Source organism: Tachyglossus aculeatus, chromosome X1 (assembly GCF_015852505.1).
Source record: "Tachyglossus aculeatus isolate mTacAcu1 chromosome X1, mTacAcu1.pri, whole genome shotgun sequence".
NCBI classification, from domain to species: domain Eukaryota; kingdom Metazoa; phylum Chordata; class Mammalia; order Monotremata; family Tachyglossidae; genus Tachyglossus; species Tachyglossus aculeatus.
Genome location: NC_052101.1, coordinates 29,318,035 through 29,336,761, shown reverse-complemented (window position 1 = coordinate 29,336,761; position 18,727 = coordinate 29,318,035). Strand labels below are relative to the sequence as shown.

General features: G+C 39.9%; 1 protein-coding gene across 4 annotated transcripts in view; it reads left to right on the top strand.

The window, feature by feature from the left end:
• GABRG2 (gamma-aminobutyric acid type A receptor subunit gamma2) overlaps positions 1-18,727 on the top strand; it is a 95,454-nt gene that overhangs the window by 67,915 nt on the left and 8,812 nt on the right. For 3 of the 4 annotated variants that reach the window (XM_038740085.1, XM_038740084.1, XM_038740083.1), the window contains exons 7-8: positions 12,046-12,198; positions 18,108-18,313. In XM_038740085.1, coding sequence (XP_038596013.1) covers positions 12,046-12,198; positions 18,108-18,313 — 359 coding nt within the window. The remainder of the gene's footprint in view (positions 1-12,045; positions 12,199-18,107; positions 18,314-18,727) is intronic. The other variant, XM_038740086.1, reaches the window with a different exon arrangement.

The window sequence follows — 18,727 nt, the reverse complement described above, 5'->3', positions numbered from 1 at the left end:
GTACTGCTAGTTCTAACTGAAAAAGGAACATACCACACATATTTGTACAATGTCTGTTTGAAGAGTAAGAGGGTGTTTTGGCAATCATTGCAACAACAAAGAAGCAGCTGGCCTAGTGGAAAGGAGCAGCGTGGCTCAGTGGAAAGAGCACGGACTTTGGAGTCAGAGTTCATGGGTTCTAATCCTGGCTCCGTCGCTTGTCAGCTGTGTGACTTTGGGCAACTCACTTAACTTCTCTGTGCCTCATTTACCTCATCTGTAAAATGGGGATTAAGGTTGTGAGCCCTCCGTGGGACAACCTGATCACCTTGTAACCTCCCCAGTGCTTAGAACAGTGTTTTGCACATAGTAAGTGCTTAATAAATGTCATCATTATTATTATTAAAACAGGCCTAGGAGTCAGAGGACCTAATCCTGACCTCTGCTAATTGCTTGCTCCGTGACCTTGGACAAAACACTTAGCAAACTTCCTTGTGGTTTCAGTGTCCTCAAAAGTAAAATGGGGATCAAATACCTATTCTCCCCCTTACTTAAGCTGTGAGCCCCATGCAGAACAGGGACTGTGTGCAAACTAATTAACTTACACCTACCCCAGGGCTTAGAACAGTGTTTGACACATAGTAAATACCATAAAAAAGCCATACCACAAATACCATAAAAAACAGTTGTTTTTATTACAATTTTTACAGATTTTTCAATAATGCATTCAAGTGGTCTGATTGCACTATCAATCAATCAATAAATCATTTATTGATTATTATTACATGCACAGAGCACTATACTAAGTGGTTGGAAGAGTATGATGTAACAGAGTTGGTAGGAATATTCCCTGTCCAAAAAGAGTTTACAATCACAAGGGGAGAAATCTCTAAAATCCTAAAATCTCTTCTGTTGCTTTCCACTCTCTCCCTCCTTTTGCCTCTTCTTCAACTCTCCCATATTTCCCAGCAATATCTCAAGAGAAGATCTCCTGTCTTCTCTCAAAATCCATCTTCTCCACCTGCTTGCTGACCCCAAATCTTCAAACCTTATCGAAGCATTTGCTCCCTTCCTTCTCCCTTCCTGACTGCCATCTTCAACTGTTTACTTTCCAATGGCTTTTTCCCCAATGCTTTCAAACATGCTCATGTCTACCCTCCCTTGACCCCATGGCTCCCTCCAGTTATCAACCCCTCTTCCTCCTAACACTCCATTCCAAAATCCTTGAGTGAGTTTTCTACACCTGCTGTCTCATTTCCTCTCCTCCAATTTTCTCCTTGACCCCCTATAATCTGGCTTCTTTCCACTCCACCCTACAGAAACTGCCCTCACAAATGACCTTTCTCTTGCCAAATCTGAAGACTGACCTCTACTACATCTTAATTCTCCTCAGCCTCTCAGCTGCCTTTGACACTGTCAACCACCCTCTTTTCCTGGAAACATTAACCAACCTTGGCCTAACTGACATTGCCTCTTCTGGTTCTCCTTCTATCTATCTGGCCACTCATTCTCAGTCTCTTTCGCGGGTTCCTCTTTGCCTCCCACCTCCTTCGGGAGTCCCTCAAGGCTAGGTTCTGGTCCTATTCTAGTGTCCATCTACACCCACTCACTTGCAGCACTCATTCACACTCATGGCTTCAACTACCACTTCTGTGCAGATGATATCCAAATCTACATCTCCAGCCCTCATCTCTCTCCTCTGCAGTCTCACATTTCCTCCAAACTTCAAGACATTCTGCTGACATCTGAAACATAACATGTCCGAAACAGAATTCCTTATCTCCCCACCCAAATCCTGTCCTCCTCTGATTTTCCCATCGCTGTAGATAGCATCACCATCCTTCCTGTCTCACAAGCCCATAACCTTGGCCTTGTCCTTCACTCTTCTCCCTCATTCAACCCTTATATTCAATTTACCACTAAATCCGTCATTTCAACTTTCACAACATTGCTAAAATCCACCCTTTCCTCTTCATCTAAACTGCTACCACATCGATCCAAGCACTTACTCTATCACACCTTGACTGTATCAGCATCCATCTTTGCCTCCCTGCTATGTGTCTCTTCCCGGTCCAGTCCGTAGTTCATTCTCCTGCCTTGATCATATTTCTACAAAAGCATTCAAACCACATTTCTCCACTCCTCAAGAAGCTCCAGTGGTGCCCATCCACCTCTGTATTAAACAGAAACTCTTTACCACTGGCTTTCAAGCACTCATCTTGCCCCCTTCTACCTCATCTCGCTGCTCTCCTACTACAACCCAGCCTGATCACTTCATTCTTCGAATGCCAACCTAGTCACTGTACCATGGTCTTGTCCATCTCACCACTGACCTTTCACCCACATCCTACCTATGACCCATAATGCCCTCCCTCTTCATATCTGACAGACAATTACTATCCCACTTTCAAAGCCTTATTAAATGCACACCTCTTCCTAGAGGCCTTACCTGACTAAGCCCTCATTTCCCCTTCTTCCACTCCTTCTGTCACCCTTACACTTGGATTTTGTACCTTCATTCACCCCTCCATCAACTACACAGCACTTATGTACATATCTTTAATTAATTTAGTTATATTAATTCATTCATTCAATCGAACCTATTGAGCACTTACTGTATGCAGAGCACAGCACTAGCTGCTTGGGAAGTACAAATCGGCAACATATAGAGACGATCCCTACCCAACAATGGACTCATAGTCTAGAAGGGGGAGACAGATGACAAAACAAAACAGGTGTTAACACCATCAGAAAAAATAGAATTATAGCTATATACATATCATTAATAAAATAAAGTAATAAATATGTACAAATATACACAACTGCTGTGGGGAGGAAAGGAGGTAGAGCGGGGGGGCGATGGGGAGGGGAAGAGGAGAGAAAAAAGGGGGGAACTCCATGTGGGAAGGCCTCCTGGAGGAGGTGAGCTCTCAGTAGGGCTTTGAGGGAAGGAAGAGAGCTAGTTTGGCAGATGTGTGGAGAAAGGGCATTCCAGGCCACAGGTAGGATGTGGGCCAGGGGTCAATGACGCGACAGGTGAGAATGAGGCACAGTGAGGAGGTTAGCGGCAGAGGAGCGGAGTGTGTGGGCTGGGCTGTAGAAGGGGAGAAGGGAGGTGAGGTAGGAAGGGGTGAGGTGATGGAGAGGTTTGAAGCCAAGAGTGAGGAGTTTTTGCTTGATTCAAAGGTTGATAGGCAACCACTGGAGATTTTTGAGCGGGGGAGTGACATGCCCGGAGCATTTCTGTAGAAAGATAATCTGGGCAGCAGAGTGACATATAGACTGAAGCAGGAAGAGACAGAAGGATGGGACATCAGAAAGGAGGCTGATGCAGTAATCCAGTCGGGATAGGATGAGAGATTGAACCAGCGAGGTAGTCGTTTGGATGGAGAGGAAAGGGAGGATCTTGGCGGTGTTGGGGAGGTGAGACTGGCAGGTTTTGGTGACGGATTGGATGTGTGGGGTGAATGAGAGAGTGGAGTCAAGGATGACACCAAGGATGAGGTCTTGTGAGAGGGGAAGGATGGTAGTGGCGTCTACAGTGATGGGAAAGTCAGAGAGAGGACAGGGTTTGGGAAGGAAGATAAGGAGTTCAGTCTTGGACATGTTGAGTTTTAGATGGCAGCAGACATCCAGATGGAGTTGTCCTGAAGACAGGAGGAGATATGACCCTGGAGGGAGGGAGAGAGAACAGGGGTGGAGATGTAGATTTGGGTGTCATCAACGTAGAGATGATAGTTGAAGCCATGGGAGCAAATGAGTTCACCAAGGGAGTGAGTATAGACGGAGAACAAAAGAGGACCAAGAACTAACCCTTGAGGAACCCCTACAGTAAGGTCATGAGAGGGAATGGAGGATCCCACAAAGGAGACTGAGACTGAACAGCCAGAGAGACAAGAGGAGAACCAGTAGAGGATGGAGTCTGTGAAGCCAGTGTCGGATAGCATGTTGAGGAGAAGAGGATGGTCCAGTGTTGAAGGCAGCTGAGAGGTCGAGGGGGATTAGAATAGAGTAAGAGCCATTGGATTTGGTAAGAAGGAAGTCACTGGTGACCTTTTAGAGGGCAGTTTCCGTGGAGTGTAGGGGACGGAAGCCAGATTGGAGGGGGTCTAGGAGAGAGTTAGAGTTGAGGAATTTGTCAGTGAGTGTAGACAACTCATTCTAGGAGTTTGGAAAGGACAGGTAGGAGAGAGATAGGGTGACAACTTAATGTCTATCTCTCTCTAGACAGTAAGCTTGTTGTGGGCAGGGAATGATAAATAAACAATAAATAATAAATGGGTAGAGAACACATTTCAAATTCACTATCACCATTGAAAGTGTCAGCCCAAAAAAGTAATTTGGATCATTATTTTCACAAACCTAAGCTCTTATAGCAGTTTTGTGGAGGAACAGACTTCAGTTATTTGAGCTTTCTTAACAATCCAGCAAGACATTGTGGAATGCATTCTTTTGGAACTGCTCTGTCGACCTGAACAACAGAGAGAGGTTTCCAGTTCATCTCTGTATTTTTCATGTATAAAAAAACCACTGCACATCCAACAACTAACTCATGAGCCCAATCTTTGTGGAGATTCATATGATGTGTCTGTACCTCTGATTCCTCCTAACAACTTGTTCTCCGTGCCTCTCCTCTCTACTTCTCCTTCTAGAGGAAAAGTACTCTGATTTGAAAGTTATTGTCTTCAAACTTAGTAAAGTGTATATTTCAGGCTAAAATGATCCTCAAAAGAGGAATAGCCATAGGTTTTGAATGGTTTCCAACAGGATTCCCTGGACAGGCCTCCCCTCTTTGCAGACCACCCCAACCATTATAATAATATAATGATGGCATTTATTAAGCACTGACTATGCAAAGCACTGTTCTAAGTGCTAAGGAGGTTACATTAGTCTCACTCTCTTTACATTTATGAATTTCCTGTAGACAATGTCAGAAGATACTATGAAAGCAATAACACTGTTCTTATAAACTTGCTATGGGCAGGGAATGTATCTATGAATTCTGTTGTACTGTATTCTCTCAAGCACTTAATACAGTGCTTTGCACATAGCAAGTGCTCAATAAATACCATTGATTGATTGATTAAATAGCATATCTCTAAAGAGCTCTAAGTACTTCAAAATAACACAACCAAGGGAGTGGAAAGTTTGTGCACAGCTCAGAATTGCTCCTAAAGCACATCAAAAAACATATATTACTTGGTTTGGGGAATAAGGCTTATTAGCAGAACTGCTGATGTCACAATAATATGGTATAAAGGGGAAGCTAGGCATAAAGAATATTGTATTGTCACAAATAACTACACTTTCAATACTGATATATAATTAGTCAGCACTTTGTAACTAGAGTTGAACAAAAGGAAAGCATAATTTTATCGTCACAAATCTGTGACCTACTTATTATAATAATTGGAATGAATTACAGTTGTTATGGATTTGAGATATATTGTTGACTGTACAAACATGGGGACAAGTATGATTACATTATATCAGTGCCCCAAGGCACCACAGGTAGCCTTTTCACACATGCCAATAAAAAATTAGGAGCCATTTAGCCTAAATGATTCCATTACAAATATTTTGTGTGCAAATCACATGTTTGCAATTACAAAGCAACATTCATAATGATTAAGGAAATTTAATTCCTTGAACAGACCATGTTGGCAAGTATATTAAAAATATGTAGGTATATAGGCTTAAATCAATGCTGAGGAGTATTTTGTAATGTAGGGAACTATAGAGAGTTAAGAAATAACTTACCCTGTTCTGTGGTCTAGATGGTTCCCCGCCCAGATTTTCATGGTGGGCAGGAAATGTGACCACCAACTCTGTTGTATTTATTCTCTGCCAGTGCTAAGTGTTTTGTGCACAGTAAGCACTCAGTAAATACTACTGATTGATTTTCTTTAAGCTAAATGTTTCAGGAAAAGTGGTGTTGAGAAACAAATGAAACCCAGTCTTGTGGGTAGGAAAGCGCACAGCAAGGGATAACCTTTACACGAATAAAGTGTTAAAGATATTTAATGGCTCCCAAATTTCTGAATCCAGTAACAAACAGATGAACAGGAATAATCAAGAATTGCATGGGGTGATACAAAGAATTGCCTTTGATGATTGATGGGACTTGAAGTGGGAGGAAAGCCCCAGCAGAGAGGAGCATATATGTCAACAGCAAAAGAAATGAGAAAGAGCACGTGATTAGGTTAGTTTAAGAGGAATGGTGCCTACAAGCTGGGGTGTAGTGGAAAGAGCATGGCTGGGTTGGTAGGAGAGAAAACTATTTGATGAGAGGAGTTTCTGCTTGGTAAGGAAATGAATGCATAACCATTGAAGGTTTTAGAGGCCTGAAGAGATGTTGAGGTTTAAAATGCAAATATTATTTTGGCCATGAAATCCAGAAAATTGGATCCCAGATGCGCAATTTCGAGTCTGTATTATCTGCATAATTTGCTGACATTCCTGTGTCTTTCTGCATCTTACTGTGGCCAATGTCATTTCAGCTTATTATTCCTCCATAAAAGAGCTCCCATTGAAAACTTAATTCAGATTTTTATTTTATGTTTTTTATTCCCCAAAGCTCATATTACTGTTCTGATCCTGGTAGCATTTGTAGCAATGTGAGGCTTTGGTTTTTCAGGGAACCTAGTGCCAGTATGTTGAGATTTTGACATGAACTTCCAGTGGGAAATTTTAATGTTCACTGCAAAATGTGACTGTGACATTTCGAGGGTTTTTACTTTGAAAATCAGATACTGAATGTGTCCCTAGGGTAAAGAACACTGAGTGGATGCTTCTATAAGGGACACTTGGTCCTATTTTTCTGACCTGCTTATAATATAATATAATTGCTCATGCTTTTACATATCTCAGGATGACGTATAAAAATAGCGGGTTCACCTTGAAGCCTCTTGGGTAATCTAAAGACTACTTACCATTTTGATTAGGTTTTTTATTTTTAAACGGGTTGGAAGCTAACAGCCAGGAGCCCTGCTTCCCCCCTGCTGCTGCTTTCAGGGCTGTTCCTGAGGGTCTCTCAGGAGTAGGGAGTTTAGGCAGAGGTAAATACGTTTGTGATAGGGGAAAAATATGGAAGGATTGTAGCAGCAGCAAAGGAAACATGTTGGCAAGAGTATGGATATTTTCATGAGGGTTTTTTTTATAGTAGACTACCCTGGAGGCAAGTAAAAAGTTCTGGGCAAATGCGGTACAAAATATTTACCTTGTTAGGATTCCCTTGTGAATCAATAGATCACAAAGATATAGAAAATAAACCCCTAAGGTGGAAAAGGGGGAAAATGCATGAAACCTTCCAGCCTGAGGAGAAAAAATGCTCATTGAGGAGATCAAGATGCTTTTTGAGACTTTGAACAAATCAAGTTACTCTTGAAACATTCCTTGGAGGAAGTTAACAGTCTGTATAAGTGTCTGCATTTTTAAAGTGAAGGAAAGAAGGCTCAGGGAGATTTGGTGACCTGGCTTTGGGTCCCAGTGGAAGTGTAGTGCTGTAGTCCCCTCCAGTATTCCACACCCTGTCTTTACCCTCTTATCTTCACTGCTATAAAACAGCTTGGAAACACACCGGGCCCTCAAGGGAGATCATTTCCGAGCATGACCAATATTTGCTCAACTCCACTAAAGTTATTTAATTAGCACAGAGCTCGCTTTGTGAGTATTTTTAGTTTGTTTTAAGTAATCTTTAGTTGCCTAAAGCAGAATCTTGGCACACTGCTAAGTGCCAGCTCTCAAAGCTTGTGTCTGTCACACTCGATAGCAGATCAAGTCAGGAACACAACTGATTTTTTAAATGCCATTACTTCAGATACATAGAAATATCAAGTTGGACACTGACTAACTACCAGCTATACTCATTTGATACCTGAACCCTGAGAAACTGAAGAATTAGTGATACTGAATTGGTGGAATTGGATTTTTTGACCCAATTGGCCCACGTTTCAGTATGATTAAATAAAACTATGTGGTCAGTAAGATAACTCAGTTATAGATATTTTAGAACAAATACTAACTCTTTAACCATTGTAGCCTATTTACAATCCAAGAATATAAATTTTGAAATTTAAAGGAACCAAAAGCAAATGTAACTAGGACATAGAAAGTTTGAGATTCCTCTTTAAAAGGTAATTATCCAGCAGTGGTTATTTTGATTGATGGGTTTGGGTAGCCAGAATGTAAAAATCAGAGAGTTTGTCTCCATGGGCAAAGTGAGCAATATGTTGCACCCTATGGGCAGGAAACAGGCCTACTAACTCTGCTACATTATAGTCTCTGAAACACTTAGTAAAGCACTCTGCACACAGCAAGCACTCAATAAATATGATTGATTGATTGTTGGTAAATTTAGGTAATACAAAAACCAAACTAAGCTAAGTAAATCACTTTCCTCCTTGTTGCCTCATTTCTGTTTCTGAGCTGCTATCTCTGCTGCATATTGCCTGGGTAAATTTAACCGTGTTCCTGGATCCTAGGGCAAAAATGTATCCTAAAAGTTCATTTTTTGTGGTATTTGTTACACACTTACTATGTGCCTGCTACTGTACAAAGATCTGGGATAGATAGAAGATAATCAGGTTGGATCCGGTTGATGTCCCACATGGGGCTCACAGTCTTAATCTCCATTTTACAGATGAGATAACGGACACAAAGAAAAGTGTAGTGCTTGCCCAAGGTCACACAGCACATAAATAGTGGAGCTAGGATTAGAGCCAGGCCCTAAAGCTCCAGGCCTATTCTCTATCCACTAAACCAGCGCTTAGTGCTACACACAGTAAGAACTCGTTAAATACAATTGAATGAAAGAATAAGCCACATTGCTGCTCTTCTAGGGCTGGGACAGGTTCTGTCAGTCCAGGTTTTCCATGCAGAGATGAGATTTGGGATCTAAAATACAGCTATTTGTAAAGAAATAGCTGACCTTAAATTGGAAGCACTGATGAATGACCCTGACTGTCAGGACTCTCCATTCCACTCTCCTGGATCCTCACAAGAAAAACTATTCTTCTAATTTACTTAGAGAAATTTGGCTTGATTATCACAAATCCTTTCGAGATGTTGCCTCGGGAGGAAGAGTGACTTCTGGGCTATGCCACAACATCAATTCCACTTGGTTGTCTTTTTAAAAACTATAATTTGTTGCACTTAGTGATATTCTGTTTTTCCAACTTGTTTATATTGAAAAATGCAAGACCTTGTAAATTCCATTTCAGTAAGCGTTTCTGATGAACCCAAGGATAGCCTGTGTAATTCCCATTTAAAAGATTCTCACATCAGCAAGAATTACTATGTAACAAATTCTCCTTTTTATGCCATTCCCTCCTCCTCTTATATAAAATTTTTAAAAATCCCCTTCAGGTCTTATTTAGTTGAAAAAATAGGGAGAAGAAATGGTTAGTTTGTGGAAAAAACATTTTTTGCTGTTAGAAAGAAGTGAGCTCTTGCATTGACTTTTTCACTCTGAACTAAAAATCAAGGTCATTTAATATCTGAGGATTACAAGTAACCTTGGAAGATTAACTAAAATCCACTTAGCATGCAAAAGGAATTCCAAGGAATTTCTCTCTCTAATGTTCATGGTACCGCCATGGGTGCACACTGTTTCCGGCTGGACAATTTCTGATTGAAGAATTTATCTCCTTCTAACCTGGTGCTGTCTTTCCAAATTAAAGCTTTCACCTTGTGTTATTACTGGGTAAATATCAAGTTAGCTTGCCAGTTGCCCAATTCTGTTTAGGAAAAAATAGCTCTGTAGGCCTATAAGCAGTAATATTAGGTTTTTCATTTTAAGAAACTCATTCTCAATCTCTTTCACGGGCTTCTTCTCTGCCTCCCATTCTCTAACTGTGGGTGTGCCTCATGGCTAAGTTCTGGGTCCCTTTTTATTACTAACTGTAGTGTTGGTTAATCACTCCCTTTGTGCAAGACACTGTTTTAAGCGCTCGGGTAGATACAAGCAAATCGAGTTGGACTCATTCCCTGTCCCACACATGGCTCACAATCTTTACCCCCCTACTTCACAGTCGAGATAATGAAGGCACAGAGAAGTGAAATGATTTGCCCAAGGTCACACAACAGACAAATGGCAGAGCCAGTAGGAGAACTCATATCCTTCTGTCTCCCAGGCCCATGCTCTATTCACTCATTTTCTCCCACGGCTTCAACTACCACCTCTATTCAGATGGTACCCATATCTATGTATCCAGCCCTTCTTTTCTCCCTCTCTGCAGTCTCACATTTCCTCCTGCCTCCAAGACATTGCTACTTGGATGTCCTGCCAATACCTCAAACCTAACATGTCCCGAAGAGAACACCTATCTTTCCATCCAAACCCTGTCCTTCCCTGATTTTCCCATCACTGTAGACAGCAGCACCATCCTTCCCGTCTCTCAAGCCTGTAACCTTGTCATTATCCTCGACTTTTCTCTCTCATTTAACCCACATAATCAACCTATCACTACATCTTGTTGGTTCAACCTTCAACACTTTGCTAAAATCTGTCCTTTCCTCTCCATCCAAACTGCTACCATGGTAATCCAAGCACTATGGCCTATCCTGCCTTGATTAGTATGTCAGCCTCCTTGCTGATCTCCCTACCTTCTGACTCTGAGCGCTCCAGTCCAGAGTTCACTCTGCTGCCCAGATCATTTTTCTACAGAACATTCAGTCCCTATTTCCTCGGCCTCCGCGCTTCAGTCCCTGCTCCCTCACTCCTGTGCTGCTGCCCTTGTCTCCCCCTTATAGACTGTGAGCCCATTGTGGGGTAGGGACTGTCTCTATCTGTGGCTGAATTGTACTTCCAAGTGCTTAGTACAATACTCTGCACACAGTAAGCACTCAATAAATACAATTGAATGAATAAATGAATGAATGAAAGAGTTTCCAGTGGTGTCCATCCACCTTTATATCAAACAGAAACTCCTTACCATCAGCTTGCCTGATCCAACTCTCCCTCAGCCTGACTGGACTTGTGTACATATCCATAATTTATTTATTTATATTGATATCTGTTTCCCTATCTAGACTGTGAGCTCGTTGTTGGCAGGGAATGTGCCTTCCAACTCAGTCTTACTGTACTCTTCCAAGAACTTAGTACAGTGCTCCGAACACAGTAAGCATGTAATAAATATAATTGATTGATAAAAGGATGTACCTCTGAAGTAATTCATAGAAAGTGCTCATTATTGTCACAGGTGAATAATTAAGCCCTAATTGTGAATGGATAAATGGATCTACATTTGAAGTAGAGAAACCTTGCAAATGAGCAAAGGCAATGTCTGTTCAAATCTTTAAATTAGTGTGAGTAAAATAATATGTTGTTTGGGGTGGCATAGTTGTTTATCCTGGCTGTATAGAAACTCAGAATGTGTGATTATGCAGGGAGAGGTGTAGTCTTGACATCCAAATATATCATTTAAAATTTTTATGACAAGCAAAATCTATAAAAGAGAGGTCAAACAGAAAGGGAATAGTGGGTTTAATGAACTGAAATGCATCTTTTCTAACAAATATTGTTACTTCAATACTTCTAAAACAACAGAGTAAACTACAATTTGAATATTTCTCGTTTTAAGGGAAATGTAGCTTATTTATGACATATTATGTCAAACCCTTACTAAAGGAGATATAGCAAACTGAACATTAATATTGTTATTATCATCATTACTATTATATTTTAACCTTACTTGGTGCACAGAACTATACAAGGATAATAAATGACACACATTGTCACAGAACCTAAAAAGGGTGGGATGCATTAGGAATGGACATATGAGAAAAGAAATAATATAAAGGTTCAACCCAAAACATTAACAACATGGATAATAACATTCGAAGATGCATGTCTGGTACAGATTCTATGCACACTTGACTGTCCCAACTGCTTAGAACAATGCTCTGCACACAGTAAGTGCTCAATAAATGCAACTTATGGGTGCAGATGATGAATAAACACTTTCAAGTTTGCTACTGCATTCATTGTGTACTGCTTGGAAAGTGAAACATCTTCAAACCCTGTTTTTAGAAGAATTAAAACAAATCTGCTTGTGTTTTTTTCAGGTGATTATGTAGTAATGTCAGTTTACTTTGATCTGAGCCGAAGAATGGGTTATTTCACTATCCAAACTTACATCCCTTGCACACTAATTGTTGTGCTATCCTGGGTATCTTTCTGGATCAACAAGGATGCAGTTCCTGCCAGAACCTCTTTAGGTGAGATGCTTTTCCTTTTTTTGGTGCTATAATCTTCTATATAGACTGGGAACTTGGCCTCTGTGAATATTACATTTTTCCAATTGTAACCCAAATGGGTTTTCATAGCTCCCATAACCTAATCGACATTACAAATACGAAAGATACATTTTTTCCATGTTCAAAGCTTATAATTTTATAAGGAAATTTGACTTATATGAACACATTGTGTTGCAAGCTTCTAATATAACCATTTTATGACAAAATAAGTTTTTCATTTAATTAAACATTTAATTTTTCTGCACAACTCAGATTGAAATATTGTACACTCTCCTATTTTTCCTTTGTGTTACATTTATTTCTTCATCAGACAACAGGAAACACTCCAGGCTCTAGGGGTAAACTTTCTGATATTAAAAGCTATACTTTCAACAAGCTTTTTTCCACACATACAAAATGCTGCCATTCAGTTTCCAAGTGTAGATGCTAAAAAAAAGTTTTGTGAACCTAGCCTCAATTTTAGCTTTATTGATATCCTAATTATTAACTCTGTGAAGAGGAAACAGGGTTGCCAACATCAGGCAACTTCTTAGTGAAAGGATTCATCTTGATTTGTATGCAGCACTTAGAACAGTGCTTTGCACATAGTAAGCACTTAACAAATGCCATTATTATTATTATTCAATATCCAGATTTAATTTACAGATCTTGATATCTCTTTAATGTGCTTTTGTCTTAGATGAAAAAAACCCACCTGCCAACAAAGAGGCCGCAGAAATAAAACACTTTAGGGAAAGTGTATATAGATGCATAGAACTCTGATCTCAAGTTTTACGTAAACATGGATTGGTGAAAAAGCCACAAAGTTATTGTCACATTATTCATAAACAAAAGTTATCCTCACTTGACTGACCAATTTGCCATCCAGTGTATGGTGCTGTTTTCGGTTTTGCCTACTAGCTTCATAATTTTCTAAAATGTTCTGAAAGAAAATCTTCCTTTTCTTTATTAATACTCCATACTGCCCTGGCTGCCACAGTGGTTTGCCTAAAAGCCTGCTGTCATAGCACCTTATTGAGGTTAAACTTCGTTTGAAACATGTCATCTATCAAGACACCTCCTTTCAACTCCATGTGTAGCCGCTTTTAGTCAGCCCATTTCCACTCTCGTATTGGGTATGCTCTCCCCAGCCTCAAAGATTATTAAGGACACAACTCCTCCAAGAGGTCTAGGCTTGATCAGTCATGCCCTCTTCCCCAGCTCCCTCTCCCTTCTAATAATAATAATAATAATCATGGCATTTGTTATGTGGTTACCATGTGCCAGGCAATTTGCAAAGTGCTGGAGTGGATATAAGCAAATCGGGTTGGACACAGTCCCTGACCCATGGGAGGCTCACAGTCTCAATCTCCATTTTACAGATGAGATAACTGAGGCACAGAGAAGTGAAGTTACTTGCCCAAGGTCACACAGCAGACTAGTGGTGGAGCCAGGATTAGAACTCATGACCTTTTGACTCCTAGGCCCATGCTCTATAATAATAATAATAATGATGGTATTTGTTAAGCGCTTACTATGTGCAAAGCACTGTTCTAAGCGCTGAATCCACTATGCCATCCATAACTTTTGGACATTTAGTACTTGTCCCACCTTCAACCTCACAGTACTTCTGTACATAAATGCAATTTATTTATAATAATAATATCTGTCTCCCCCTCTAAACTCTAAGCTCGTTGTGGGAAGGAAACACGTGTACAACTCTGTTGTATTCTCCCAAATGCTTAGTACAGTGCTCTCTGTACACGGTAAATCCCATTGATTGACTGAAATACAGATCTGCAAGGTGGGAAGCACTGGGAAAAAGCTATTATGGTGTACTTTCCCTTGTGCTTAGTACAGTGCTCTGCACACAATAGGTGTTCAATTAATACCACTGAATGACTGAATGAAATATTTCTCCTATTTCTTTGATTATCCAGAAATTCTCCCTCTTTTAGAAGAAAGGTTTACAAAGCTATTAACTTGGAGCATGTAGGTGTTAGGAATTTCACTTTCCAGCTTTTTGTTCAGACCAAATACCTACACACTTGTTAACTTTCCATTTCATTACAGGTCATGTAGACCATGAATATGGACTGAGAAAAAGGCATTTTAGGTTAAGTAACACTGGGGCCAGGTCATTCATGAGGGATTTATCACACGAGCACTTCAAAATTCACTTGGTCATTAAACTGGGTTGCCAATGTCACAGAGAAACTTTGCTAAATCAATCAATCAGTGGTATTTATTGAGCATTTTCTATGTGCAGGGGGCTGAACTGAGAGTTTGGTAGGGTACAATACACCAGAGTTAGCAGACATGTGCCCTTCCCATAATGAGCCTACAGTCTAGAGGGGGAGACAGACATTAATATAAATGAATAAGTGATTTATAAAATATAAAGCAATGAATCAGTGAGTAAACTATAAATGCCATTATGCCACATATGAGATGTGATTAGCATCTATTTCATTACCTTTGGATTTCAGGAGGAATCTTAAGAGTTCATAATGATGCATTTTAAAAAAGATCATACTGACTCTTAGACCCCAGGATCAATTGCAAACTGATCTTTCTCTTTCCTTTCAACAATATAAAATATGTATGGAGCAATTTTTTTCACCCAAATTATCTCATGTCAAATTAAAACAACACTATATTCTGTTTAATATTGACCATCACTTCCACCGTTGTATATTAACTGCACTGGAACACTTAAAGTGAAATAAAAAGGGGAAAGTTAGGTTAACACTTATTTAATATAAAAAGTGTTAGTTTTAATTATATTCTAATTAGAATCCCCATCCTATTTGCATCAGCTTCTGTCAACCTTAGAAATTCTACATCACATAACCATTTAGGCACTCACAGTTCTTGCTCCTCCCTGTAATACATACATACATATATATTATTCTTGGTTTCTTCTCCCTACCTATAATTCCTTTTAGTATTGTCTCTCCAGTGTGGATTAGTAGATAGAGCATGGGCCTGAAAGTCAATAGGACCTGGGTTCTAATTCCAGCTCTGCCACATATCTGCTGTGTCCTTGGACAAGTCACTTAACTTCTCTGTGCCTCAGTTGTCTCATCTATATAATGGGGATTAAGACTGTGAGCCTCATGTGGGACAGAGACTGTGCCCCATCCGATATGCCTGAATCTACCCCAATGCTTAGAACAGTGCTTGGCACATAGTAAGTGCTTAACAAGTACTATAATTATATTATCATTATTATTATTAAGTCCTGTTAGGGCAGGGATTGTGTCTAGTTTCCCTATTTTACTCTTCCAAGCACTTAGCACAGGACTATGTATCAAGTAAGTGCATAATAAATACAATTTCTTGAGTTATTTTCAGTCCCAGATAAGCATTCTCATCCCAAGAATGAATCAGGAAGGAGATCCCACTTGTTTGACTGTGTAAACTCTTAATGTTGCTGCATACAAAGATAGAATGATCTTGTGGATATGGTGAAAAATGCACCAACCTTTACTGGAATTCACAGACTGATTGTCAGGCAGGAATGGAACATGCAATTATGCAATGTGCAGTTTTCTAAAATACAAACTGGCCATAAGAGGGGCTTAGGAAGGAGGATAGGTTCAATTAATCAAATCACCAGGAGGATAGGTTCAATTAATCAAATCACCCATTTTCTCATTCCTCCTTCATCATCATCAAAAGCACCTGTTGAGTTTCCTCAGGATGCCTAGACCCACTTTAGGTACAGAATTCATAATATACTTGTGAAGATGGTGCAAAAGTAGGGCCCATTTTGCCAACAAATTGTGAAATTAAATATTTCATTAAGTTGTGACTTGGGGAAAACTTGGAACCACTGAACTACATACAAAGAACACCTAGAATAGGGTGGTTAAAGCAAGCATATAAATTAAGCACAACGGGTGGGCAGCAGATTAAGCACAACAGGTGGGAAGCAGAGGCATTTTGAATTGTAGAAATGGGATACCTTTTGTTTTCTAACACCTCTATTTGTTTCTCTCATTTTCTCTCGAGGTATTTTATTTCTCTGGTTGTGCTTTTTCATTATTCCCCTATCTGGTTTTTTTTCATTCTGGGACAGACAGTATTTTTCCATATTTTCTTTGCTCTCCACCTTTATCCTCCTCATCTCTCTTTCTCTTCTTCCAAGCCTCCAAATCTCCAGGAGATTTGACACAGAAATGAAAGAAATAGAATAGGACTAAGAAGGGGTAGAAAATCATAACTAGCAGCTGTCAAGCTGAAAAACCATGAGGTGCTAAAATAGAGTTGCAACAGGCTTTCTGCCTGGAGAAACAGACAGGAATCTTGATGTCTTGTTTCCTTGGATAGGTTCTGAGTTGGCACTGGTGGCAGGAGACTCTAATACATTGGGCATACTGCGGGCATAATTAACCAGTCCGGGAGTTTGACTAGCAATGAAAGCATATGGCAGTAGGGCAATAGTGAGACAGAGTGGCCTATGAGGTAGAGAGATGGAGAAGACTTGGTTATGTTTTAAGGTGGAGGAAAGAAACAAACAAAGGAAGAAGCTCAGAGTAGCAGGGAGAGAGGGAGAAGAGGGTGAGAGGCTACGGCTTTGAAGAGGTGAGAGGAAATAGGGTGAGTGGCATATGCCCAGAAAATGGATTTAGAGAATTAGCAGGAGACATCCTCTTGAGAAATAGCAGGTGACTGATAAGGAGGGGTTAGTAAGTAAAAAGAAAAAAGCTTCCCTTGTGAGTTTTCCAAAATTTCAGTTTACATTTCCATGCAACCAAGAGCCTTCCCAGACTAAGCCTCACTTTTTCTCATCTTCTACTCCCTTCTGCATCGCCCTGACTTGCTCCTTTGACTCTACCCCCCTTCCCAGCCCCATAGCACTTATGTATATATCTGTAATTTTATTTATTTGCACTGATGTCTGTTTATTTACATTGATGTCTGTATCCCCACCTCTAGACTGAGCTCTTTGTATGCGGGGATTGTCACTCTTTATTCTTGTATTGTACTTTCCCAAGCACTTAGTATAGTGCTCTGCACACAGTAAACACCTAATAAAAATGATTGAATGAATGAAAGTTCTATTTGCTGGTTCTACTTCATATGCTAAACCTATTTAACAGAGTCCTGCTAGGAATGATGGGGGGCCGGGGTTGGGGGGGGGGGGGGGGTCCTGCCTCTTTGCCAGGTGTTACTGATTATGACTTGCCAGTTTACAAGGCTGTGAGCAGCATGGTGGGAATATAATAATTAGAGGTAGTTTTAATTTTTTTGAAGGGGCAATGAATCATAAAGCCCAGCACAGACAAACTCAGATTCTGATATGCACTGGCCACTGGCTTAAAATGTAAATAGACGTTTTACATTTTCTAGTATTGTTATAAAATGCCAGAAATGGAATTTCACAGTATTAATGTGATTTACTCAGTGTTACTTTGCATATGCTAATATTTTTTATAGATTCAGCCTCTGTCTTTGGCATCTTTAGACTGTAAGCTGGTCTCTGGACTGTAAGCTCAAGGAATGTGTCGGTTTATGGTTATATTGTACTCTCCCAATTGCTTGGTACAGTGCTTTGCATACATTAAGTACTCAATAAATATGATTGAATGAATGAATTCATGAATCAAATGCAAAGACTACTGTTGGTGGCTGGTTGATTTCTTTCATGTGAATTCAGTATAGGTGACAACATCCATTTCACTCATATTAGCATACATATACACACACTCTAAGCCAAGTTCCTGCCATATTGAGAACTTTCTAACACCCATGACTTGCTGTGCAAGAGTCTCACTATAAATTAGCTCTTAGGGCATCCTGGAAACGAGTCAACAAAAGCTTGATGACAAAATTCCTTTGTCAATATGTGTAATCTTTTCCCCCCAATTCTGTCTTCTTAACAGGTATTACAACTGTCCTGACAATGACTACACTGAGTACAATTGCCCGTAAATCTCTCCCCAAGGTCTCCTATGTGACAGCAATGGATCTTTTTGTGTCAGTTTGTTTTATTTTTGTTTTCTCCGCCCTGGTGGAATATGGCACCCTGCATTACTTCGTCAGTAACCGAAAACCGAGTAAAGATAAAGACAAAAAGAAGAAAAATCCAGTATGTACCAATTTACTCTAAGGTCATCAGCTTTTTTGATGTACATCTTAGTTCTGCTATTCAAGGCCACATTTAAATTGTGGTTCTTGCTAGTAATTTGAGCCAGCTATACAAAAGGAATAACAGATTCTTTCAGTCATTAAAGACAATTTCTCAGGGTCAGACTCCTCATGAAATGTATTTTGTAAATTAAAAAATTATATAAGCATTATATTCATGAAAGTGTGCACTCTGTAAATTATGGCAATTATGTCTTCACTAAGGGAAATACACTGATAGATGATTTACCCATATTCTATTTATATATTAGGCCTCACTGGCTTTTTTCTATAGTCCTTTCATTGTCTATTATTGGAATTTGGGGGCCACATTCAAGTCCCATACACCTCTGTTCAGGGGGATTCACAAAGCTTG